At 53.3% G+C, this 26,103-nt stretch overlaps 1 protein-coding gene and 2 non-coding genes across 3 annotated transcripts; 1 reads left to right on the top strand and 2 right to left on the bottom strand.

The window, feature by feature from the left end:
• Positions 1-1,804: 1,804 nt before the first annotated feature.
• On the bottom strand, positions 1,805-1,878 carry TRNAI-AAU (transfer RNA isoleucine (anticodon AAU)). Its single transcript has one exon. It is a non-coding gene; the product is annotated as a tRNA-Ile (tRNA).
• Positions 1,879-8,446: 6,568 nt separating this feature from the next.
• On the top strand, positions 8,447-13,907 carry PRSS16 (serine protease 16). The gene is made up of 12 exons (XM_062187091.1): positions 8,447-8,516; positions 8,589-8,749; positions 9,370-9,469; positions 9,556-9,685; positions 10,309-10,432; positions 10,616-10,693; positions 10,782-10,829; positions 11,083-11,370; positions 11,945-12,086; positions 13,142-13,321; positions 13,398-13,543; positions 13,643-13,907. Exons 1-12 carry the CDS (start codon positions 8,447-8,449, stop codon positions 13,697-13,699), a joined length of 1,524 nt encoding a protein of 507 aa, XP_062043075.1. The 3' UTR covers positions 13,700-13,907.
• A 10,292-nt stretch (positions 13,908-24,199) lies between these two features.
• On the bottom strand, positions 24,200-24,273 carry TRNAI-AAU (transfer RNA isoleucine (anticodon AAU)). Its single transcript has one exon. It is a non-coding gene; the product is annotated as a tRNA-Ile (tRNA).
• Between the last annotated feature and the right edge of the window lie 1,830 nt (positions 24,274-26,103).

The following is a 26,103-nucleotide window of genomic DNA, read 5'->3' on the forward strand; positions in this document are numbered from 1 at the left end:
GGTTGACAATGTGATAGGTTCACAATCGGAACAAATTTATCAGTGTTGCAGCCTGCTGACAGCGAGAGGGGCTGGGGGGAGGGGATGACCAGGGGGTAAGTGAGAACTCACTGTACTTTCTGCCCGATTTTGCTGTGAATTTTAAAAGTGTTCTAAAAAATAAAGTGTGTTGGAAAACAACACCAACAAAAAGCAAGCAGAACGAGGAAAGGGCTTCTTCCAGAATCTTCTCTGTCACATTTGCTGACATCCTGCTGGCCAGTCACAAGCCCAACTGGAGTGGAGTGGACATGGCAAGGTCACGTGACGAATGAAAGAGAAGAACCGGGGTCAGCGACACAATGTCACCGCCAGGTTGTGGCAGCTGCTTTTGTCTGACTTCATGCGGAAAGGTCAAAATGAAAACTTTTTTTTTTTTTAATCCGGTTATGTGTTCAACAAAAAGCCAACTCCACCCTAACTCTGCCATCACGCAAGCCGTGACTGCGGCCGCAGCTCTGAACCTCGGCTGTCCTCCCTCGCAGTCAGCACCCGTCTCTGCTCCAATTCGTGTCACTGAACCTAAAGTCCACGAATGCATCTGACACGTGACAGGCGCAGAGACAAAGCTGTCATCGTCATTGTATGTTGTTACTATAATATACAATATAAAGAACATTTTAATACGATTTTCCTTTTGGCCAAAGGAACATCTTAAGAATGAACATTAAGTACCAACTTAGGAAAAGGGACTGTTCTGCAGCCGCCAGAGCCTTTTTTAAACCGGCTTAACGCATCCGTTGACAATCGGTCCGGCGAGCGCCCTTTTGCTACCGACCAATCAGCGGCAGCCCCGCCTCTGACTCAGCCAATCAAGTTGCTCAATAAACAGCAAACTTCTGAGCGCGCGCAGTCCAGGCGTGCACACGGTCAGCGGAGGCGCACCGGCCGGGAGCGCGCTCGGCCTCCGGGGACAGCGGCCGTGCGTCCGGGCCCAGGGCCGGCGGATTGCCAGCACAGCCCTGCCCTAACACAGCTTCGGCTTTGTGTTTCCAGTAGCCAGCGGGTTTCGCCCGTCAACTCTGAACGATCTCAATTTCGTCTTCTGCCGGGATTGTATTTGTCATTCATTTTTCGTGTCTGCCACTCTGTGTAACCTGTAACCACGGCGTGGCCTTCGCGGCCACACTGTTTATGGGCACCTTGGCAAGCTTACAAACAAGATCCCCACCTTTGAAAACACACAGCTGTCACGGCCCCTCCACAGATACGAGGGCACCTCAAAAAGTTGGCGAAAAAGTGGAATTCACAATGCGCCGATTTGGGGTACATTTTTTTCAAAAATCCGTGCATCGTCCTCCCCAATACGCCTTAGGAAAACTGCACCAAAATGCTTATCCTTTTAATCGCACCCTGCGCGGACTTTTGGAAGGACTCTGGTCTTGCGGTGCGGACCTGCGGGTCGTGGCGCAGCAGAACCACAAGCCCTGCTCTCGCGGCGGCGGAAGGAAGAGGAGAGAGGCCGCCGGGCGGGAAGCGCGGGCTCACTGGCGGCCGGAGCGGCGCCCACGCGGGACACCGGCCGCGCCTTCCTCCCGCACCCGTCCGCCGGCCGCGCGCCACAGCTTCCGCGGGGCTTCGCGTTCTTTCTCCTTCCCGGGCCCGCTCTAGGGGCCGGGGGCGGCAAAGCGGTGAGGAGCGCCACGGCTGAAGACTAAGAAAGGAAGTGAGAGTTTAAATCCAGTTTTACGCCGCATTGGCCGTGATGGGGAGGGAAACGACCGCAGCAAGATTAATTTTCATTAAAAGGGAAGGTTACTCCTTTTGGCCCGTACGGGGATCGAACCCGCGACCTTGGCGTTATTAGCACCACGCTCTAACCAACTGAGCTAACCGGCCACCCGGAGGGAATGCTTTTAAAATTTCAAGAAAGCAAAAAGTTTGGTGACATTTCGCGCTTGCTGAAAGCGAAAGGAAAGTTCTCGTGGAAACTCCGGCTTAGAGAGCTCTAACCACGACGAGCACCAGCGACTCCAAACCTCCCTGCTTCGCTTCCCCGTCCCTCGCTCGCGCCGGCAGAAGGAAGAGGACTAGGCGAAGGCTCTCGCCCGCCGAGGGGAGCCTCGCCTCTCCCGAGCGCATGAGCTTGGGCCCCGCGAAACACAAGAAACACGCCACACACAGGCGTGCTTTTCCCGACCTGGGGAGCACCCGGAGACCCTGGAGGAACCTGCAAGGGGAAGAGGACCGACCACGAAGTGACCGCGACCCGGGGCTGCCGGACTTAGCTCCGCGAGCCGAGGCGTCTTCTCTCGGTGCCCACAACAGGGAAACTCGCGGGTCTGCCCTGGGACTGTGAAGACCCGGGCATGACTCGCCCCCGCACATTCGGCAATGTGCAGATGGTACCTGCCTGGGTGCAGTCTGGGTGCAGCACTGCGAGCGGGTGTCTGGGTGCAGGTCTCTGTGAGGTCTGGGCGAGGTCTGGGTGCAGGGGGTGCCGGTCTCTATGGGGTCTGGGTGCAGGTCTCTGTGAGGTCTGGGTGCAGGGGGTGCGGGACTCTATGGGGTCTGGGTGCAGGGGGTGCCGGTCTCTATGGAGTCTGAGCGAGGTCTGGGTGCAGGGGGTGCCGGTCTCTATGGGGTCTGGGTGCAGGTCTCTATGGGATCTGGGCGAGGTCTAGGTGCAGGGGGTGCGGGACTCTATGGGGTCTGGGTGCAGGGGGTGCCGGTCTCTATGGAGTCTGAGCGAGGTCTGGGTGCAGGGGGTGCCGGTCTCTATGGGGTCTGGGTGCAGGTCTCTATGGGGTCTGGGCGAGGTCTGGGTGCAGGGGGTGCGGGACTCTATGGGGTCTGGGTGCAGGGGGTGCCGGTCTCTATGGGGTCTGGGTGCAGGTCTCTGTGAGGTCTGGGTGCAGGTCTCTATGGGGTCTGGGCGAGGTCTGGGTGCAGGGGGTGCGGGACTCTATGGGGTCTGGGTACAGGGTTGCAGGTGTCTGGGTGCAGATCTCCATGGGGTCTGGGCGAGGTCTGGGTACAGGGGGTGCCGGTCTCTATGGGGTCTGGGCGAGGTCTGGGTGCAGGGGATGCCGGTCTCTATGGGGTCTGGGCGAGGTCTGGGTGCAGGGTTGCAGGTGTCTGGGCGCAGGTCTCTATGGGGTCTGGGCGAGGTCTGGGTGCAGGGGGTGCGGGACTCTATGGGGTCTGGGTGCCACTCTGTGAAGTCTGGTGCAGGACTCCGTGCCTGTCATGCTGTACTATGTTGTCTGTGTACGTGTGCCTCACTCGGGATTGCTGTGTGGTTCTCTTCCTCATTTCTCTGGCACCCTGGGTCCACACAGCAGGGCAGAAGTGTGCAGAGGTCAGTCCCGCCCTCTGCCTGGTCCTCAGCTCTTCCAAGGGGAAGCTGTGGATTCGGGCTGGACTCATCAGGAGCCCCAACTGTTTCCACTTTCCTGAAAATAGTTCTCTTCACTGGGGAGGACTGGGGGCGGGGTGGGGGTGAGGGGACGTCTTCGAAGTGCTGGACCCTCCAGAAAGGACTTTGGGGCGCAAAGTCCCGCTGCTCTCAGCTCCGGGGAGCGCCCGGGCGTCCCGGCAGCCCACTGCGCTCAGCCCCGTGAGCTGGGCTCCTGGGTCCCCCCGACGCGGCCGCGCAGGTGCAGGGGTGCGGGGCTGGCGGGGACCTGGCTGCCCCGCCTTGCAGCGCCGCCGGACCGGACCGCCCGTCCTCACCACGCGTTCCAGGAACTCGCCTGGAGCTCAGCTCCAAGAGCGTCCGGTGGGAAGAGGGGTCGCGACCTTTCTGGAGTGACGACGGAGTGTCGTGGATTTCCGCCCTGGCGCTGCGCCGAGGGGCGCCCCGCGTCCGGGAGGGTGGCGCTGACCGCGCGGGACGTGCGCCACTGGCCCTCTGACCCTCGGCCACGCGGAGCCCTCGGGCTGACCCTGAAGGCCTCCGGCACCTTGTAGAACTGTGCGCCTCACACAAACTGTTGACAACTAATTTATTTTTATCCTGAGAGTAAACGGTTGCTGTTCCTTGTATTATAACTACTGACATTTCGAAAAATGAATTTGTTGTATTATTTTTAATATATTTCACAGATAATAAATTCTGAGGGATTTGACACAATCACTGTTATTTTAAAATGCATACGTTGGTTTCTTTAGTCACAGATGTAAAACATAATTTTATGTTTTGTAAAAATCCTTTTTCATATCCAACTTTCTTCCAACAAAAAAATTATGTACCTAACTATTAATTTGGGGATGATACAGCTTCTACTTTTTACATCAGTTCTTCTGACTTGGATTATCATTGAAATTATTACTTCTGCACAAATCTTCACAATAGAAACATTGTGGATTTTCAAAATAGTAAATCTAACAGCAAAAATAATTTTTTTTTCTAAATGACAGGCTTAGTTCATAGAATGCTTAATTTATAACTGCTGAGAATGTATTTTAGTACACAAAGAAAAATAGATCAGGTTTTGTTATGTGTCTCACAACTATTTATCACCGAATTGTTTGCCAAAAATCACATACATAGTAACCCACTACCCATAGTTACTCTTCACATTCTGTCCTAGTAAATGCGGTAAATTCTTCTTGGTAACAGCAAATTGGAAGCACCCTGGCCTGCTAGGGGCCAGCCAGCTGGCAATGAGGACAGCTACTCCTCTGCAGCCTTCCTCCAGGTCTCGGCGGTGGTGCCGGAGCTTGGTGCATCGAGTCGATGAACCCTGATCAGACTGAGAGCATGAGAGGAACCTGTTCCCTTTGGAATGTGAGAAAGGGACACTCAGAAACCAGGAGTGTTCTCAGGGCACTGTTAGGAGAAATCTGTGATGGCTGGTGATTAGGAAACTGGTCACCTGAGGATGCCTGTGACCTTGCACTTCTCCCAAGGCCTCCCTGTGCTCCCAAGACTGCTGCATTAGCTCACGGGAAACCCACTCCCTGAAGGGACATGCTTACCACCTATTAGCACATCCTCTATGGAGGCCTTTGGGTCATAAGGGGTGTATAGTTACATAGGGGTGAAAGGTAGAGTTACAGAGAGGCAGTGGCAGAGAGACGGTGAGAAAGGTCTTCCATCCACTGGTTCACTCCCCAAATGGCCACAATGGCCAGGACTGGGCTAGCCTGAAGCCAGGAGCCTCATCTGTGTCTCCCACTTGAGTGCAGGGGCCCAGGGACTTGGGCCATCATCCACTGCTTTCCCAGGAGCACTAGCAGGGAGCGGATTCTCCAGAAGTTTGTGATGTTCAAGTCCAACCCAAGTTCTCCTACTTCCTGACTCATGACATGATCAATGCTGTCACACTCACCATCATCAGCCTCCACCAAACAGCAGACTGAGGGGCCGCCTAATCCTGTAACCTCCACCGTAAGCTAAAAATAAGCTTTTTTGTTCCGAAGAAGCTCCTCTCGGGTATTTTTGCTAAAGTAATGAAAAGCAGACTAACACAGTGTTTGACAAGTTTGCATGGTCACAGCTGGTAAGTAGCCAAGGCAACAAAGGCATTCCCATCACTGCCCGAGTCAGAACTGAAACCCAGTCGAGTGTGTGTGTATGGTCGGTGGCACCCAGGAGACCTGTAGGACTCAAATCCCAGTGACAGCAGGAATGCATTAGGTTAATTATTGGCACTAACAGGGCAAAGGAAGCTTACTATATGAGACACATGTGCCATGAGGATGTGAAAACACTTTTGATGCTATCTCAAACGTTTCTGATTTGTGGAGAAGAGCCTTTCTGTTGAGCATCTTTGTGGGGTAACTTCCCTGCCATGGAAAGATTTTCAGTTGGAAATGAGGCTGTAGCTCACTTCTAACTGAAAATATTTTAAAGAGAATAGTGATATCAGTTAATTTGGGGTTAAAAAAATCAAATGCATGAAACAGATTGACAACAGAATTTGCATATATAGACTATAGAGCTGAATAAACATTAGTGACAGAATAGAAAGGCATTCGGCTTCTCCTAGCCCCGCTGGGCACCCCTGGCCTCTTCACTGCTGGACTCGCCAGGGCCTGCCCCACTGCAGTCTCTCCCAGAGGCTGGATATCAGGGCTCATTTCTGGGTCCTGATTCCTTCTCAGGTCACTTTTTGGCACTAGAAAGCACAGATCAGAAACTGCAGGGAAACAAGCAGTTTCTTGAGTCAAATTCCATCTCTAGTGCCCAAGGTTCTGGAGTTTCAGTGCCCAAGGAGAGTGTAGGGGTGGGCATTTGGAGTAGCAGGACACAACCTGGTCTCTCACATCTCACACGGGAGTGCCTGGCAACCCCTACTCTGCTCTGAGTCCACCTTTCAGATGCCCTGGGAGGCAGCCAGGGATGGCTCACATACTTGGGTCCCTTTCACCACGTGGGAGACCTGGATTGAGTTCAGGTTCCTGACTTTGGCCTGGCCTAGCCCTGCCTGTTGTGGGCATTTGAAAAGTGAACCAGAAGACACTGAAGGTTTCTCTTTGTCTCTGTCTCTCTGCCTTTCAAATAAATAAGAGTTTTTAAAGGGGGGGGAGGTGTCTAAAAAACTGATTTCATTACATGTAAATTATATTTAATAAAAGCTGGCTCTGTTCCAGGGCCAGCACTGCGGCATAGTGGGTTAGGTTGGAGCTTGTGATGCCAGCATCCCATACCAGAGCAGGGGTTTAAGTCCTGGTTGCACTGCTCCCCACCCAACTCCCTGCTATTGTACCTGGGAAGGCAGTAGAAGACGGCCCAAGAGTCTGGGTCCCTGCCATCCCTGTGGGAGACCCAGATAGAGTTCATGGCTCCTGCCTTCAGCCTGGCACATCCCTGGCTGTGGTGGGCATTTGGAGAACAAACCAACAAATGGAAGATTCTCTCCCTCTCTCCCTGGTGCTCTGCCTTTCAAATAAATAATCTTTTTAAAAATATTTTTTTAAAAAGTGGCTGTTCTACTTCACATTCCTGACGCTTGTATTATCTGTCTTTACTATACCCATTTCTAGTGTCTACAAACAGGTTATCTCATAGTCTGCATTCAGTAAAGACTAATGATGTTGAGTATTGTCTCACACGCAAACTGGTCATTAGTATCTTTTCTTTAGTGAACAGTCTATTCAAATCATTTGCCCTTTTTAAATTGGGCTGTTCATCTTACTACTGATTTGGAGTGAAAATCCCCGTCCGATCTAGCAATTGAAACTGAGTACACTGATATTTCCCCCCAAATGAAAAAATTTAGCAATATTTTGAAAGATTTTTAAATTGTTAAATTTTGGAATTTTTGTCTTCTATGACAACATATTAAACTTTCAATAAAATCTGCAGCCCTGCCCATGGCTTGCCATCAGGGTCGAATCTCTGGTTTCCCTCTCTTCTTGTTCAAGTTCCTTCTCCACCCCACCTTGATAATCCATGAAGCTGGCAAGTTCATGACTTAGTATTTCCATACTCACTGTTGCTTGTGCCAGGAACCCCTGGCTGCACATCACCCCATGCATCTCTCAGCTCTTCATTCTTGCCCTAACTCTTATGTCACATTCCCAGGGGATTTTTCCTGATCATGATGTGCACTGATGAATGAATTTGTCCACAGCCTTTTATTCATTGTGCTCTTACCAAGTACCTACCAAGTGCCTTGAAGTGGTTTGCAGGTTATGGAAGAACCAGTGAACAAAACAGCCAAAATTCCCCCACACACCCCACAGTAAACCCTTATCCTGGAGAATGGTTTGGAAGAGAGACGCAGTAAAATATGATCACTGTAATAAAGTGACAACCACAGGGCCAGGGGACAAAGAATGTCAGGGTTTTGCTATTTAATAAGGACGGCTGCTCAAGATGCCTGCATCCCATATTGGCGTGGCTTGCTCAAAGTCCCGCTCCCCTACTTCCAATCCAGCTCCCTGCTGGTATGCACCCTCGTACTCAACAGGCTCAAGTATGTTGGTCTCTGTCACCTCTGTGAGGCCCAGATTGGGCTCTGAGCTCCTGGTGTTGGCCTGGCTCAGCCCTGGCTGCTGTAGGCATTTGGGGGAGTGAACCAGCAGATGCAAGATCTCTGTCTTTGTGCCTCTCTTTCAAATAAAATAACAAAAAATACATTTTTTAAAGAGGCTGGAATACAGAGGAGGATATTGAAAAAGAAATGGGGGAACAGAGGGAAAAGGGGGTGTGGAGCAGGGCAGGAAGAGGTGCAGGTGGCTGTGGACTCTGAGGAAGCTCCGTGAGGGAGCCCGAGGTACGGTCACAGGATGCTTCACTAAGGCTCAAAGGGGACACCGAGGGCAGAGGGGAACCTGCCCTCACAGGCTCACACCTGCAGGTCCCCTCAGCACACGCTGGCGTCCCTGCTCCGCATCACTGGTTCCCTCCGACGCTTGAGAAGAGGCACCGCTCGGAAGGCTGAGCCTCGGGAGCCAGGATAAAGGCCCTCAGTGGGCGGGACGTTGTCCCAGAGCCTGCACAGAGCCAGACAGCATGGCTGCGGGACGAGCCCTGGGGCTGGGTCCTGTGCTCCTGTTCTGTCTCTGGGGGCTCGCAGCTCCAGGTAGGAGGGGCAGAGGGCCAGGCGGGGTCCTCAGGGGGCCTGGTCTGACTCTTTGGCCTCCACATCCCACAGCCTCCCTTCTCCGGCGCCTGGGACAGCACATTCAGCGGTATCAAGAGCGTGCTGGCCTGGGCCTGGGCCTGAGCCCAGGCGCTGCTGTCCTCCCCAAAGTTGGGTGGCTGGAGCAGCCCCTGGACCCCTTCAACACCTCCGACAGAAGGTCCTTCCTGCAGGTGAGGGAAGCCCCCAGCCACCCACTCTGGCCCCCAGGTTGTGCTGAACACCCCCCCTCACCCCTACCCTGGGCCCCCTGCTTCCTGCTGTCAGTCCCTGTAGCCCCGAAGGCAGCTTCTCAGATTCACCTTGGTCTCCACTCTCTTAGTGCCCTCAGGGCCTCCCCCTCCAAGTCTCCCGGTTTGGACAGGAAATGCACCCCAGGCCTCACTGTGGAACCAGACCTGGCTTAGGACAGGCACCCAAAAACCTCTCCCAAATGCATGAACAAATTCATCATTTCCCAGCGCCTCCTCAATACCTCAGGTCCCCAGGGGTCAATGCACTGGGGCCGATCCCTCAATCTGTGTGTATTAGTTATTCTGTAATGACTACTGGGAGAAATAGCACGTGCCCGCCATAGGCCAGCCCCTCCCTGCAGTCCCAGGGATCTGCAACTGGAAAAACAAAGATACCTGCTTCTTAGATCTGCATTCCAGGTGACGAGATAAATAGGACAGACAGGACCATGCAAGTAAAGGCCAACTCAGACACTACGAAAGACAGAAGAGGCTGGGATAGGCAGGGAGCGGGTGCAGACTCCACAAAGCCCTTTCTTCTCCCCATCCTCCCTGTTCAGCGGTACTGGGTGAATGACCAACACTGGGCCGGCCAGGATGGACCTGTGTTCCTGCATCTGGGAGGCGAAGGCAGCCTCGGGCCGGGCTCGGTGATGACAGGTGAGAGGCAACTGTGGGGAAAGACATGTTGGGAAGCTCACTCATGGGGACGAGGAAGGGGGACTGACAGCACCCGTGTTTCCCAGGGCACCCCGCAGCCTTGGCCCCGGCCTGGGGCGCCTTGGTGATAGGCTTGGAACACAGATTCTACGGCCTGAGTCTTCCTGCAGGGGGCCTGGACCTGGCCCAGCTCCGGTTCTTGTCCAGTCGCCACGCGTGAGTGGGCGTAGGGCGGCACTGGGGGTCAAAGGGCCAGGCTGTGAAGCCAGCCGCAGCGTCTCTGGCTCCCCATTTTCTCTCTCACAGCGTCTTATTCCTCCTCTCCAGCTCTGGGCCTCTGCTCCCTTTATCTCTCCTGCTTCTCTCTCTGTGGTGCCAAATGACCAACCCCCAGCAGTTCCGACCTGCTGACAGCCGCAGAAACCTCACCCATCCGTGGGTTTCCATTTCTTCTCACGGCTTCCAGGTGGACCCGAGCGATCCCTCCAGGGCATAAACCAGACCAAGCCCTCACACGCTTCCTGTGTCACTCATGGTCTCACACCCGTCCCGCTATGACCTCCATCTCCACCGAGTAGCCCTCCTTGATTGCTTCCTGTCTCTCCCCTTATCTACCAAGTGTTCACCAAAGCTGCCTTGGGAATTTCTCCTCTCCTACCTGCGACAGGGCGGGAAGGAAGGGGTGTCCCCCGGCGCCTGCGGAGGTGGAGCGCCCTCAGCAACACCCCCGAGACAAGAGTCCTCCGCGGGCGCCTCTGGGCTCCCGCTCCCCGGTCCGCGGAGTGAAGGGCTCCCCCGGGACCCCGGCGCCGAGGACCCAGCGGCCCCTCTGCCCCCAGGCTGACCGATGCGGCCTCCGCCCGCCTGGCGCTGTCCCGCCTCCTCAACGTCTCCTCCTCCAGTCCCTGGGTTTGCTTCGGAGGCTCCTATGCCGGCTCCTTGGCCGCCTGGGCCAGGCTGAAGGTCCCCGGCGCCCTCCGGGCGGGCTGCGGGCGGGAACCGGGGCACGGACCCCCCTCCCAGGTTGCAGATGCCCACCCGGCCCCTAGCCCCCACGCCCCAAAGCACCCCCGGAGCCGCTAGTTTCCCCAGAGGCGCGACCCGGGGTGGGGCTCCCGCGGCGGGCTTACGGCGCCTCCTCCTCAGTTCCCACACCTCTTCTTGGCCTCCGTCGCCTCCTCGGCCCCGGTGCGCGCCACGGTGGATTTCTCCGAATACAACGACGTAAGGACGGCGGGCAGGGGCCGCGCGGAGGGGACGGTCCCGGGGCGGCGCCCTGGACACCGTCGGTGCCTCTGCCGTCCGCCTGCAGGTGGTTTCCAGCAGCCTCACCAACGCGGCGGTCGGAGGGTCGCCGGAGGTAGGGGTCCCGGGGAAGCAGGCGGCAGAGCCGGGGTCGCACCCTACCGCGCGCGACCCTTCCTCAGCGCGTTCCGGAAGGGGCGGGGCCGGTGTGGGCGGGGCTTACGGGCGGCCTATCCGGAGGGCGCCGCCGGCGGGGGCGGGGCGTCAGGCCGGGGCCGCTCGACGGCCGAGCGCGGGACTCGACGTCGATCCCGATCCAGATCCCGGTCCCGTCCCGGTCCGGTCCCGCTCCCTTCCTGCTCTCGCAGTGCCGCGCGGCGGTGGCCGCGGCCTTCGCGGACGTGGAGCGGCGGCTGCGCGCGGGCGGGAGGGCGCGGATCGCGCTGCGGACGGAGCTGGGCGCGTGCGGACGCCTGGGCAGCGCCGCGGACCGCGCGGAACTGCTCGGGGCGCTGCAGGCCGTGGTGGGCGGCGCGGTGCAGTACGACGGTCAGGCGGGGGCGCCGCTGGGCGTGCGGACGCTGTGCGGACTCCTGCTGGCCCGGGACCGCCGCGGAGTGCCCGCACCCTACAGCGGGCTGCGCCGCGCGGTGCAGGTGAGTTGTGCGCCCGCCGCCCGCACCCCTCCGGGCGCCCCGGTTTCCCTGGCTGCAGGACGGAGCGAAGCGAGGGACAGGGGAAGCTTGTGCAATGACTGTTACCTGCTTAGCCCCTTTCGTGTGCCTCGACGAGGGCCGGGCACACTTGAAATGCTGTTTGAATGTACAGAATGAGTGAAAAAAAGAAAAAAAAAAAAAAAAAGCAGTCCTGGGCACAGAGTTCCCCTTGGGCCCTGGGCCCCAGCCCCGGAGTCCGCAGTTACAACCCAGTGCTGTTTTTCCAGCACTGTCCAAACCAGTGTCCTTAGCACTATATTATGTAGTATGTATTACATCCCCGGTCATGGGGAGAGAACTGAGGCCCAAAAGTTAATTTGCTCCAGGTGCCACAGGTAGTGAGGTCCTGGCCGTCCAATACCGTGGCTGTAACAGGAAGCCAGGCCCTGCCCGCTCTGACCACCAAGTGCTTGGGGAAGTCGGGACGGCATCCATCCAGTTCCGATTGGAGTTGTGGGAACACAGGCCTCCTAGCCTGGGGCCCAGGAGGAATCTGTCCGTGTGTCGTCCTTAGATTGTCAAGCACAGCCTGGGCCAGAGGTGTTTAAGCTTTTCCAGAGCAGCCACAGTAGCACAGCTGAGGGCCACAGAACCACAGGTGTCTGGCGTGGGAGACCGGCAGTGGTTGTACCAGACGTGTACCGAGTTCGGCTTCTGTGAGTGACTGGCCTGACCCTGGCTCCTAACAACACCTGTGCCGTGCACGCACTTCCTTTCCCCAGGATCGCTCACCTGGCCTGGGGAGGGGGGAGGGGGGCAGCCACAGTAGCACGTCTGTGTTTCTCCCTGCCTTCCTGCCCCAGCACAGCACACACTCCAACCTCAGACTTCTCCTCCTCCAAGGCTGGCCTCCCTCCGTCCAGTCACAGGCTGGACACCCAAGCCTGTTCCAGATACCTCCTTCCAGCTACCCAGACGGTCTGTCAGTCAGCCAGGCCTGCCCTGTCTGGGCCCTTCCCCATACCTGTCCCACCCAGCTTGGACAAGTGACTCACCTCTGTATACCTGTTTCCGCACCTGGAAGATGGGAATAGCCACAGAACTCTCTTGCAGGGTTGTTTCAAGGGTTAAAGGAGGTAATGTGTGCAGCAGGTAGATGGTGAGGATTCCGTCAGTGCTTGGTGTTTCTGTTACTGTGACACCATGTATTTGGTCCTCGTATTCCTCCAGTCTTCCTGACACCTTGAGCCTTTGCATGTGCCGTTGTCTTTTCTGTGACAGCAAGGCCTGGGGCTCTCCTGTCACCCAGCATGGATCTGAGCAAGTGGTAGGGGCCCCACGAGTGGTGCAGGAGACGAGGAATTCCCTTGAGTTCAAGGAAGCGCCTTTACCCTGCAAGTGCCGTGAGCCGGGGACTCTAAGCAGGGGGGACGTGGTCCGCTTTGTGCCGTGCACTTCAGGCTTTTTACTCCAGGCCTCTGCACACACGGTGTCCTCTCTTTATCTGGCGTTCTGCTCACTCTGTGAGGCTCACCCCTCCTGGTCCTGTACGGTCCTGCCCCTTGCAGGATGCTCTGCCTGAGCCCTTGGTGCTCCCTCCGGGCTTCCTGCCTCCTGGCCTTCACCGCGGCCCTGACACTGCCGGCTGTGGCTCTCTGGGAGCTCCTGGGAGGGAGGGCGGAGACGTCTTGGTCATCATGGGGAGGGCGTGTGTGATCACAAAGGAGGAGAGGGCCTGGAAGCATGGCTGCACCCACGGGTGTCTCCACAGATGTCTCCTGTGAGGACTTGAGGTGTCCCTTCTCCCTGCTCCCAGCGTTGCCTTCCCATCTGGATCTGTGCGAGCAGGTGTTTGGACTCACAGCCTCATCCGTAGCCCAGGCCGTGGCCCAGACCAACTCCTATTATGGTGGCCAGTCCCCCAGGGCCACCCACGTGCTGTTTGTCAATGGTGAGTGTGTCGTCAGACCTGACTCCCGCCCCCCAGCCAGCCCGGCCCCCCACACCGTCTTCTCCCTTCCTTTCAGGGGACATCGACCCCTGGCATGTGCTGAGTGTAACCCAGGCCTTGGGCCCCTCGGCACCAGCCCTTCTCATCCCTGGTGCCTCCCACTGCTTGGACATGGCACCCGAGAGGCCCTCAGACTCTCCCAGTCTCCGCCAAGGGCGCCAGGTAGGGGAGCAGAGGTTGCAGGTGACTTGCATTCTCATTGCCATGTTCCTTCCTTCTGGTGCTGGGGTCTGACTCCAAATTCTGCCCACCACCCCACAGAACATCTCCCAGCAGCTGCAGGCCTGGCTTGGGCCAGCTAAGGAGAACCAGGGGTAGAATCTGAGCCCCCTACTCTCTCCATTCCTGGAAAGGCCATCTCAATCCTGGACACATTCATTTGCTGGACAAAAGGGAACAGCTTGTTTTAAAGAGGGAAGTTCAGAAGAATTGGGATCCGGCACGTGTTTGGCATGTACTTGGCTTGCCTCTGCAAACATCCTCACTCCCAGTGAAAAGTGCTTTGTGACCCAGAGTTATGCAAATATAAGAGGTGATTCTTTTCACTGTGGGTATTGGTGTGTTCTGTGTTCACTATCAAAGAAATGTGACTCCTTGTGCCGGGGCGCCCACATTCAGATTCGGGCATGGATTCTGCCGCTTAGCTCCCAGGCCGGGCACCTTCCCTGTCTGGACCACAGACCCTGACACTGCCTCCTGCTCTCTCTCTCACTATACCCTGCCCTGCAGTCCCCCCTCTGTTTGCCTTTTCATCCCTGTTGCTCTTCGTCTTCTCTTTCTCTGACCATCCCCATTGCCTTCTCTGCATGCTGTGGGCTTCTCCCCTGTGGTTGTCCTGCCTCTGGGTCCTGCCTGTCCCTCACTCTGCCCTGGCAGCCAGTACGCTGCTCTGCTTCTGACTCTCCTTCACGCCTCCTCTTTCTTCTGCCCACTTTTTCTCTCCCACGCTCCTCCCCTCTCTGCAGACTCTGCCTGGCTCTCCTTAGCCCCTTCTCAGTCTCTCCATCGGTGTCTGGCTCTGGACCACTTCTGAGCCATAGAAGCTTAGTTTGCTCATGGTTTGAGGGCTAGAAAGTCTGAGATCATGAACAGTGTCTGAGCAGCAGGGCTTCTTGCTGTGTCATAACAGAGACGAGAGAGATCGAGGGGGGCAAACGCACCCTCTCATCAGGAGCCCACTCCCTCCGTGATGCCCACTCCCTCCGTGATGCCCACTCCGTCATCAGGAGCCCACTCCCTCCGTGATGCCCACTCCCTCCGTGATGCCCACTCCGTCATCAGGAGCCCACTCCCTCCATGATACCCACTCCCTTACGGTGGTGCTGATGCCCTCAAGAGGGCAGAGCCCTAGAGACCGTTTGCTGCTTAAAGGCCCTGCTTCTCAGCACCATTGCATGGGAAGTTGAGTCTCCATCCCGGCCGCGGCTCTCCCTTGAGACTGTTGCTTCCGTCCCTCTTCCTGCCGATCTCTGCTTCTCTCTCATGTGTCTTCCGTACAAACCCTTCTCTCACCTTCTCTTCCCACAATCGACTGGCACTCCCTGGAACTTCTGGTTTCTAACCTTAGGGGCTCAGGGTTCTACCCAAGCCTCCCTGTTGGGAACCCCCTCCTCCAGGGCCAGGAGGCTGGGGGTATTAATCCCAAAGGTGCTTACCTACCTCCCTGGCCTGTGTTAGCTGCTCCAGTGGGTGGCACAATTGACCACTCTGGGCTTAGCCACGTGGAGCAGAAGTAGCATGTGGTTGAGAATGACCACCTCCAGGGAGCTGGAACATGGGAGGGGAGTAAAGGCAGGGCAGGGCAGGTAACTGAGCCCTCTGTAAGGAAGTAGGGAGGTCCTTTGCCTTTGTTGACTACAAACCCTGGGAACTAATTTTTTTTTTTCCCATCTGAGAGCCAGCCTCAGTCTTTTCCACCAGGGCCAAGCCGGACCTCTCACTGTACTCCACAGCCCTCCTGCTGAGCTCTGACCCTGGGACCCCCATGATACATTTACCGTTGCACCAGTGCCTGCACATCCCGGGTGCTCAGAATCTGTTATGAAATGAGAGAATGGAGGCTGGCGCTGTGGCACCATGGGTAAAGGTGCTGTTTGTGATGCCGGCAAGCCCTCCCATATGGGCTCAAGTCCCTGCTGCTCCACTTCTGATCCAGCTCCCTGCTTATGTGCTCAGGAAAACAGCAGAAGATGGTCCAAGTGCTTGAGCCCCTTCACCCACATGGGAGACCAGGAAGAAACTCCTGGCTCCTGGCTTCTGGTAGGCCCAGCTCCAGCCATTGTGGCCATTTGGGGAGTGAAATTTTCCAATTTGGAAAATCTCTCTCTGTAGCTCTGCCTCCCAAAATGGAAAAGAAAAATAAAACCTTTTTAAAAAAGTGATCCAGTGTAACTCTCCCATATGAGAGTGCAGGTTCAAGTCCCAGCTGCTCTACTTCGAACCCAGCTCACCTGGCCCAGTCCTGGCTGTTATGACCATTTGGGGGAGTGAACCAGTGAATGGAAGATCTCTTTCTCTCTCTGTAATTCTGCTTCCCAAATTGAATAAAAACAAAGCATTTTTTAAAAAGTGATCTGGTTCGTGGAAGCTCTCTCCTCCCTCTCTTGCTCTTGCTCTGCCTTTCAAATAAACTTTTTTTTTTTTTTTTTTTTTTTAAGAAAGAATGGAGAGCAGGCAGTTAGGAGCCTAGCAGGACGATGGTGTCCAATATCAGAGTGGTTGGGTTCAATACCTGGCTGCAGCTCCTAATTCCAACTTCCTGCTACTCCAGACCCTGGGTGGTAGTGGTGACGGCCCAAGGGTGGGAGACCAGGATCGAATTTCTGGCTCTTGGCTTCAGTCCGAACAGTTCTGTCTTTTGCGAGCATCTGGGAATTGAACCAGTGAAGGGGAGCTCTCCATCGTCCCCTCAGATAAATACATAAATCCAAGAGCGATGTTTACCCTCAAACTTCGCGCACTCTTGCTTCTCCGCCTCCCTTGCTAAGGCTCCTTCTCTTAGTCTTTTGCAAACTTCTTTCCAGCTTGGCACCTGGGTGGAGTTGGGGTTGGTGCTAGCTACCTTCTCCTCTGTCGCCTTCTCAGAGCCAGGCCTCACTTCCAGGTGTGCCAAGGAGGTGCCTCAGTGTTTGTGGTACCTGCGTCTGGGGTCTTGAGCATCCAGCCTGGCTGCTTGTGACTGAACAGTCTTAGTTTTTCACCCAGGCTTGCTCGACAAATAGAATTACTGTCTCTGCATCTATCAGGGAAAGAATGGAAGATTCCAAGATACACTCCCTTCCTGGTCTCCTGCCCCACTGTCGTCCCCTGCTGGCCACTCTTGCCCTGGCAGCCATATTGGTTCTTTCAAAAGATGGATCCCATCATCATTAAAACCCCTAGAAAGCCTCCTTGCTGTGGCCACGTGGCCTGGCACACTCTGGCTGTCCAACTCTTCCCTGAACTCACTCCCTCCTGCTCTCCACCCTGTGTGCTATCAGCCACATGGCCTCCTTGGGTTACTAAAAATCTAAAAGCTAGGGCAGGCACTGTGGCACCCTGGCCCTGGTATCCCATGTGAGCACCGGTTCGAGACCTGGGTGCTCCACTTCTGATCCAGCTCTCTGCTGTGACCTGGGAAAGCAATAGAAGATGGCCCAAGTTCTTGGACCCCTGCACCCGCATGGGAGACCTGGAAGAAGCTTCTGGCTCCTGGCTTCGGATTGGTGCAGCTCCAGGGAGTGAACCAGCAGATGGAAGACCTCTCTCTCTCTCTCTCTCTCTCTCTCTGCCTCTTCTCTCTATGTAACTCTGACTTTTGAATAAATAAATAAGCCTTTAAAAAAAAAAAAAGAAAAGAAAATCTAAAGCTGGTTCTTTCCTTAGCTGGTCCCTCTCCCTGGAAGGCTGTCCCCTTTGTAACATTCAGGCTGGACTCCAGGGCCACCTCCTCCAGGAGGTCTTCTCTGACTGCCTCTAGGCACCACTCCCTGTCACTACTGAGATTACCTTATTTCATTTTCTATTTTTATTCCGTTTCTCTGTACTAGAATGTGACAGCATCAAAGAGGGAACTGTGCGATTTTAGTAAACTTTCACTTATGGGTTATGCAAACACCAGGGAAAATATTTTAACTCAGATATCAGGGTTGAGGAACGTAGGAGCTTTGTGTGTTTTTTGATTGGCCTCTTTCACGCCCTCAGGCAGTGGGGCTTCTGTCCTGGACACTGCTGTCAAGGTTTCTCAGTGGCCTAAAAGTTCAGATATGCTCATCAAATAAAGTTTCACGTAGCAATAAGGAATGAGCCACTGGTTAGCACAAGGTTTGATTAGTTTCTAAATCATGTTGAGCTGAAGAAACAAGGCACAATAGAGTGTATGGAATAAAGGTCCAGAATAGGCAGCACCCGTGCAGGTCCGGCACAGGCTGGCTCATGGAGCAAAGTCCTGCCAGAAAGCAGCGCTGAAACTAAAACCCACCGTTGCGGCATGCGCAGTACACAGCACACGGAAAAGAATTTGCGTATGAACACCCTGGACTTTTAGGAAAGGACAGTGCAAATCCGCGGCAGGCCCTAGGGGTGCTCCCATTCTGTGTTTGTTCCATCGGCACAGCCATGCAACCTGGCTGGAAGAGACCATGAAGCCAACTTTGCTGTAGCTCCTGGCAGAGGCCCACTCACCTAGAACACTGGTAAAGTCACAGTCTCAAAGGACAGCACCTTTGTACTGACTGGGAGTGGCTTGGGAGGGAGTTAGGCAGCAATAAATGAAGCCGGAAGAACTGCTTTTGTTAACTTCTGTGTGACACTGCATTGTAGTTCCAGCCCATCAACCTGTCAATCTGGTAATCCACTTTCCCATGATGCATCTGTGTCTCACCTGGGACTCAGAAGAGACACCATGCTGGCCCTGTGGAAGTTAAGCTTCCCAGGAAGGCAACTCCCAGAAAGCCTCACGCACACTGAACTCCACCCTGTCTGTGTCTTCAATTGTGGCACCACCCCTACTGCATAAAAGTGACGGATATGTGTGGGAACTCTGGGTTTTGCTTTTTGGCTTCTGGACTTTGCTTCTGGGTCCCTCTCTGGCCTCCTGTCCACTTGTGATGGGTGTCTCTCCTTGTGGGGTGGCCCACACGCTCACGTCAATGTATATTCACCCTCTCTCTCATATAAATCCTGCTCTCACCTGTGCACTGTATTTATGCCTCTGCTTTGAATTCTTATCTCTGTGGAGGCGAACTTGAAATAAAAATTGAGGTACTTAGGCCCATAACAATACTGGTCTTGGATGCTCAGGCAGCAAAAGCAAAAATAAACAAGGGGGGCTAATCAAACTGGAAAGTTACTTCCAGCAAAAGAAACAGTGAACAAAATAAAATGGCATCCAATGGCTTGAGAACAAGCTATTTGCAAACCATTTATCTGATAGTTAGTATCCAAAACATATACAGAACCCAAAACAACTCAGTTGCAAAAATAAATAACTCAATTACAAATGGGTGAGGACCTGAACAGATGTTTTTCTAAAGGAGACATAAAAAAGCCAGCAGGCCTATGTAAAGGCGCTCATCCTCAGTAATCATCAGGGAACTGCAGATCTAAACAGTGAGCTGTCCTCTCACAGCTCACAACTGTTACCAAAAAGGCAAGAAATAACAAGTTCCGGGGCGGGCACCGCTACACAGTTGAGGGAAAGGTAAACTGCTCTAACCATTACAGAAAACAGTATGGATGGCCCCTTAAGTTTTTTTTAAAAAGAAGATACCATTTGACCCAGCAATCCCTCTGTTGGATTTATCCCCAAAGAACATGCAGCAACACCTTGTAGAGACGTCTCTGTTCTCATGATATTCATAATGGCCAAAGTATAAAACTGAAGTGTCCTTTGATGGATGAATAAAGAAATTATGATTTTAGGCATTTTTTCATCCTTTTGTGACAACATAAATAAACCTGGGGGACAATATGCCGAGTGAAATAAGTTAGGCACAGAAAGAAAAATACTATATAGTCTCACTTATATTGGAATTGTTTTAAAAAGTCAAGTAGCTAGAAACAGTTCTATTAGCTTTCCATCACAAGAATGAAATGCCTACAATAAACTGCTTAGGAACTGAAGAGGGATTTATCTGGCTCCCAGCTTTGGAGGCTCAAAGTCCAAACTGCACGGTGCAGACTGGTTGTGCTGAGGGGGCTGTGGTGGGTGGTGGATGCATGCAAAGGATCCTGTAGTAGCCCGGAGGCAGAGAGACTGGGCCTGAACTCAGCCTGTAAAACAAGCCTCTTGTGGCCACTCCCTTCCCAGGGTGCTGCCCAATGACCTATGACCTCCCACCAGGCCCCCCTCCTAAAGGTCCCAGCACCTTCCCAGAGCTCCACGCTGGGAACCAAGCCTTGGACACACTCAACGGCAAACTCCCATCCATCCAGAGCAGTAGCAGTAAGTGTAAGAAGGAAACTAACGGGTACAACTTTATGATGACGTAGGATGAGGGTTGTAGTCCTAGCTGTGTTCCCAACGCCACATGGGATGACTTCATCACATATGGGGTGCCTGGTGCACGTCCTGGCTCTCCTGATTCCAGTCTTCCACTAAGGCACACCTTAGGAGACAGCAAGTGATGGCTTAAGTACTTGGGTATTATGGAGCTAATTGTACAAAGACTGTATAAATACATTTTGTCTCATTTCCTCTCTTGACTAATTTAAGAATTGATTGCCAAAACCAATAATTTGAAAGTTGTGTTCAGCTTACAATATTAATGGGCACAATTTTTCTCAAACTGTTCCGTGTTTCTCATTTTAATAGGCCAATGATTGATTGCTATCTTTTGGACAATTTTAAAGAACTTGTTTGTCAGAGGACAGATTTTAAAAGGCCATTGAATTTATATGTCCCTGTTGAAAACTAAGATGATGTGTGGTTATATTTATTGCTTTGGGATAGATGACTGTGTATCTATGCAAGGCCTGGATATACTGAAATCTCTCCCTCCCTCTTCCTCTCCCTGTCCCTCTCCCTGTCTCTTTCTCTCTCCCTCCCTCTCTCTCTCTCTCTCCCTCCCTCTCCCTCTCTCTCTACCTCTCTTTCTCTCTCTCCCTGAAATACATTTTCTCATCACAGAACTTTTTTGGACTAGTTTCTTAGCTCTCAGGATGCCATCACCTCACATTTTTGTCTGTGATCTGGCACCTTGTAACGACTGCTATTTGTGTGTGTGTTTCCATACCCTTAACTTATTTTTTTATTTTTATTTTTTAAAAAATATTTATGTATTTATTTTGAAAGAGTTACAGAGGGGGAGACACAGAAATCTTCCACCTGCTGGTTCACTCCCCAGATGGCTACAACGGCCAGCACTGGGCCAGGAGCTGCACCTGGATCTCCCATGTGGGTGGCAGGGGCGTAAACACTTGGGCCATCCCCTGCTGCTTTTCCCAGGCCATTAGCAGGGAGCTGGATCGGAACTGGAGCAGCCAAGACACAAACCAGGTGCCCAATGGGATGCCAGTGCTTCAGGTGGCAGCTTAACCCACTGGGCCACAATGCCGGCCTCCCCTTATACTTATTTTAAACATCAGCTTTACTGAGGTGTAATTTATATGTGTTAAAATTCATCCACTTCTAAGTGTAAAATGCAGTGCTTTTCGGGAAAATAAAGATTTACACAACTATCAGCACAGGGCCATTGTAGAATCACTCCCAGAAGATTCTTGTGCCTATTTGCTGTACATCCAATCCCCACCTCCCCACCTCAGCCTCCGGAACACTCCTCTTTGTGGTGGAACCAAAGGCAAGCCTTCCCTTGTGCCCTGAGTGGGTGGGCCTGCGGAGGCTGTAGCCCGCTCACGAGAAGAGGGGCTTCCTATCCGGTGATTGGGGGAGTACATCTGGCTTTCTCTGGCAGGTCCTCAATTGGAAGCAAGCAAAAATGAAAGTGTGGGTTAATAACCAAGTCCTGGCCGTTTGGAGCCAATGGGTACAAGGAGTATTTTTGGCTTCCTGGTCTACTTACGAGAGAGAACATGCTTGCTTCTGAGCTGATTACTGCTGGCTGTGGCTCCGAGTTCTCTTTCTACATATAGTTTGACCATTCGGATATTCGATCTCTCAGCCTTCTCTTGGGTCTCGTGTGGCTTGGGGACTGCTCACAAGGTTCAGGGAGTTTACAAGGTTGCTCTACACTTCCGTCAGGGACAAAGTGCTTTCTGTCTCCCATGAACAGGCATAGCCTTGTGAACATGCCTGGTGGTGCGGAGCAGCAGAGAAGAGTGGGACCTTCGTGAGGCCTCGGGACTGCCCGGTTCCCTTGGATTTCCCTGTGAAAGTCCTGGTAGATTTCTAAATTAAATATTAATTTGTATTCCCCATTAGTAGCCTTGAAGTGTCAGCCTCCCAATTTCTCTTCACTGTGATCCCTCTCTTTTTTTTTTTTCTTTTTTCAAAAAGATTTATTTATTTACTTGAAAGGCAGAGTTACAGAGAGAGGGAGAGAGAGAGAGAAATCTTCCATCTGCTGGTTCACTCCCCAAATGGCCACAATGGCACAATGGCCAAGGCCGGAACAGGCCAAAGCCAGGACCTGGAACTCCATCCGGGTCTCCCATGTCGGTGCAGGGATCCAAGGACTTTGGTCATCTTCAGCTGCCCTCCCAGGTGCATTAGCACGGAGCTGTTTTGGAAGTGGGTTACTGCTGTTGCAGGTGGTGGCTTAACCCCCTGTGCCACATCACCAGTCCCTCTATCAAATTGAATAATCCTTTGGGTATGGATTTTTTTCCCTTCTCTACTACAAATAAACCTCGACCCTTTGGGCGGGCCCCAGAGCACACGGTCCCCAGAGTTTCCAGGTTCGTGTGGGCAGACCCTCTTCAGCACAGAGTTGCACCCGAGGGGAAGAGGGGATGGCAGGGAGGCAGGAAAGAGCTACGATCTGGGGAACGTGACAAACAAGAGGAACCTTCGGAAAATCTGAGAGCTAAAACCTCAAGTTTCACTTGCTTGAACTAAAATGGCTTGTTTTGCTGGCTTAAAAATGCCAGCTTTGGAAGCGATTGCTCAGCCTGCCTGCTTGTGTGAGATAGCGACCAGCCCAGGCCAGAAAGCCCAAGTACACCCACGGCTCCCTATGTATTTTGTTTTTGTTTTTTAGCTTGCAAGAATCAATATGAGAAAGAGAAGACTGCAGGGTGTCTTCATGGCTAAGGACTCATCCCGGGCACAGGAGAGACAAGTTTCCCAAGCAGCCTTGCAGTCTGAAACGCTTGGTGGGTATTGGCACCTGCAAACGCTTCACCGAAGGCCTGCCTGGAGAACGCTCACTCTGGTCTGCAGTTGTTTGTGTCGTCTTTGTTTGTAACTCACATCGATTGAGCGACATCCTTCTCTCCTTGGACTGGAATGTAGGACTCCGTGCGCAAGAAAAAATCACTGCCTGCTTGAGGGTGCAGTGCGGTTTCTAGCCTGTCCGGAGGGCGCGCAGCGCGTGCGTTACACAAACCATCGCCCAATATAGCGGCAGTTCTCACCACTGCTTAGGACCTGGGCTGGGGACCCGGCAACTGCAGATGTCAACTACCAAATCAAAACACGCTCGTTCAGGCCACCGTCGAGCCCTGCGTTGCTACTTCTCGGTGCGGGAAAAGTCACAGAGCAGCTCACCCCTCCCTGCCCCATCACGCACCTCCTCTCTGTCTTTCTGGGCTTGCCATCCCCCCCCCCCCCCCCGCCTGACCCCGGCTGCACAGTAGAGGCCGTGTCTCCTTTATCGCGCGGTTCTTCCGAGTGGGCGGGTCCCGGGGAGGCAGGTGCCCGCCGCGCGGAGGTCCAGGAGGGAGACTTCGGCCCCGGGTCTGGGCCTTCTCCGAGCGGCCAGAGGCGCCGGGGCCAGCTGTCCTGGTGGCCTTTCCCGGGGAGTCTTGGGCTCGCAGACTGAGCAGTTCCCTGGGTGCTGGGGTTGACGCGGGGAGGGGTCTGTAGGTGCGGCAGGGGGCGAGAGCGGACCCTGAGGGGCGCATTCAGCTTCCGCTGGCATCGGGTGTCTGCAAGGGGGTTTCGGAGACTCGGGTGCCACGGGGAATCCGGAGCTGGGCCCGGTGCTCCGTCCGCTCCGTCCAGTCGGGAGCTTGAGAGGAGACCCAGCCGCACTCGTGGCCGGGTTGGTGATGACCTTCAAGTCACGCGTGTTGTCCAAGTCTGCTCCATCCGTGGTGTTAGAAGTCTCTAAAACGTTGTCAGGTTTGGAAAGTGTCAGAAAAATAAGAGCATCCTCGTTGGCTGTTTTGGCACGTTTAGTCACTCATCCAATTGACGATTTATGTTACTTATTTTAAAAGCCCATAGTCTTTGTTGCACTAAAATTGGAGCCCCGACCCCACTCCTGTCCAGGTCAGCCCCTCCTGACGACAGTCTGTGTTCCCGCGTTAGGGCGACAGCTCCCACCACGTGCAGCCTCCGCGGTGACTTCGAGCTCTTCGGACACCTGCAAACCTCTAAGAATTCCTTGCTTTGTCTTGTACGTCTTGGTGACTTCAGAAAGGTGGTTGGTGGCAAGGCCAATGCGGGGAAAAAAACTTCAACTTTTTTTCAAATTGCCAGTTATCTAGTTAGGTTTTCCATTCCTTTTTTAGTTTAATTTTATTTTCATTGGGCCGGGATCCAGTCCCAGGTCCTTAGACTGGAAAACAGGGTGGTGTTCAAAGAGTTTCAAGAGAAAGTTAGGGGCATCCTAATCTTACAGCTCTGAGCACACTGTTCACTGCTTCTCTGCCTTCCGTTCCGCAGCTGATTTAAAGCCGAATTCCTCGGCGGTGAAAAACGAAATTGTTGTCTTTTGGCCCGTACGGGGATCGAACCCGCGACCTTGGCGTTATTAGCACCACGCTCTAACCAACTGAGCTAACCGGCCACAGCTGTGGGGCAAAGGGTCTGTTTTTCACTTTTCAGTTCCAGGCATTATAAATTAAATCTTTTCTTCGTGTATTTTACAAAAAGGAATCATTTCTTCTACTTCCGTTCTTGATAAAGATAAAATGGTCACATAAAAAAACTTTCTCTAAAAACAGAACCGTTCGAGGTTGTTGACCTTTAGGTGATATTCTTGGACTTCAGAGAGGACGGAGAAACTTTCCCGAGCGTGACAGAGGCGCCGGAGTCGCGGGAACGCGGCCCTCGGAGCGCCCGGTGGTCGGCAGGTGCCCACGAGGCCTCCTCACGCGCCCCCCGCCCCTCGCCAGCCGCTCGCGGGCGGAGCACGTTGATGTCATAAACAAAGTTGTATAAATGTGTTTTCTTCACATAACGGCATTGTATTGTAGCAGCACTAACCCCTAAGCACAGGGTCCTTCCGAAAGCTGGGATTCCGGGGCGCTCACCTCGGAGTCCGCAGGCTTCCTCCATAGCCAGAATGCGACCTTGGAAAACAAGGCTTTGGGGGCATAACTCTAAAACTTCTAATTGGAGTCCATATCACCACAGGAGAGAGGTACTGGCTGTGGCCTCTCAGGGCGGAGTGTGAGGAATTCTTAATTTCCCAGAGGATCGAGACAGGCAGGCAGTTTATTACAAAACATTTCCACACCCAGTTCACTCAGAGAAGGGATAGTCCACAGATATTTCCCACAGATCATAAAGTGTGTTTTTTGCAGGATTATAAATTTGTGAGACCCTCACAAATTCTTAATCTTCAGCCAAACCTGGTCCACATTCACAAATATGCTGCAGTGTGCAAAGTTGTGTTATCCAAAATCTTTCCAGCCTTCCAGAGCATGGTTCTGGAACAATTGGCCCATGAAGGTCCCTCCATTGTGAGAGAAACGAGCGTGGAGATCTTGATCCACTCTGGGAGGCCCTGTGTTACACTGAATTTGACAGAACTATGGCATAAAGAGAGGACAGATAGCTCATTTTTCTCTCTTGTGACAATGGAGGAGAATCTTGTGTATGAAGTAAAATGTATCCACTTGGAAAATTACTTTAGGGATACTTACATGTCTGTACTCATGAAAGAAGACAAGACTGGAAAAAGCCTTCTCTTCTCTCTCTGCTGACTAGGGCTGCAGGAGGAGCCCCCACCCCTTTCTCCTACTGGCCCACCCCCTACCTACACACAGGTGTGTTTGCTTTCTCACCTTTTAAATAAACTCAATCACTTTGTGCACTGTATCTGTGGCTGTACTTAGAATAGTTCTCTAGGTAGAAGGCGAGGACCTGGAATAAAAGCCAGACCCTACTTCCCCAGCTGAAAACCACCCTCTAAAAAGAAGAGGCAAAACTGAGGAGGCTTCAGGTGGGTCAGGACACTGGCTCTGGGTGTAACCATCGGTAAATTATCTTCCTTCCTTTCTTTTCACATTTTACCTTAACAAAGGCATCCCTCCCTCCCTTCTTTTCATGTTTTATCTAACAAAAGCCGACTATTGATATTGTGGATTGCCTGTGACCGGTCTAGTGAATAGTGATATTCGCCTAAGAATTTCAGGAGCTCCTCAAAGGAGAGGAGGTGGAGTGGCAGACTCCTGCCCCAGCTTGCGAAGTCCCACCCAAATGTTGCTCTGCTATCGAGAAGCCTCCCCCTGGCTGACACCCTGGATTTCCTGGATCCTCAGAACAAAACGTGAAATTCTGTCTCATTATCAATGGGTTTTTTCCTAACCTCTCCTGCAGCTACACCCTTTCCTTTAAAAACCATTCCTGCTGGCTGGTTTGGTGGAAAGACCACATTTTGGATAGAGAAGTC

This window comes from Lepus europaeus, chromosome 3 (assembly GCF_033115175.1).
Source record: "Lepus europaeus isolate LE1 chromosome 3, mLepTim1.pri, whole genome shotgun sequence".
Taxonomy (NCBI): domain Eukaryota; kingdom Metazoa; phylum Chordata; class Mammalia; order Lagomorpha; family Leporidae; genus Lepus; species Lepus europaeus.

Excerpts from the sequence above, each read along its gene's own strand:
- PRSS16 (XM_062187091.1), top strand. The coding sequence starts at position 8,447 with ATGGCTGCGGGACGAGCCCTGGGGCTGGGTCCTGTGCTCCTGTTCTGT. Across the intron at positions 10,694-10,781 it reads ATTTCTCCGAATACAACGAC|GTGGTTTCCAGCAGCCTCAC; the intron begins GTAAGGACGGCG and ends GTCCGCCTGCAG. Across the intron at positions 12,087-13,141 it reads GTGTACCGAGTTCGGCTTCT|ATGTCTCCTGTGAGGACTTG; the intron begins GTGAGTGACTGG and ends GTGTCTCCACAG.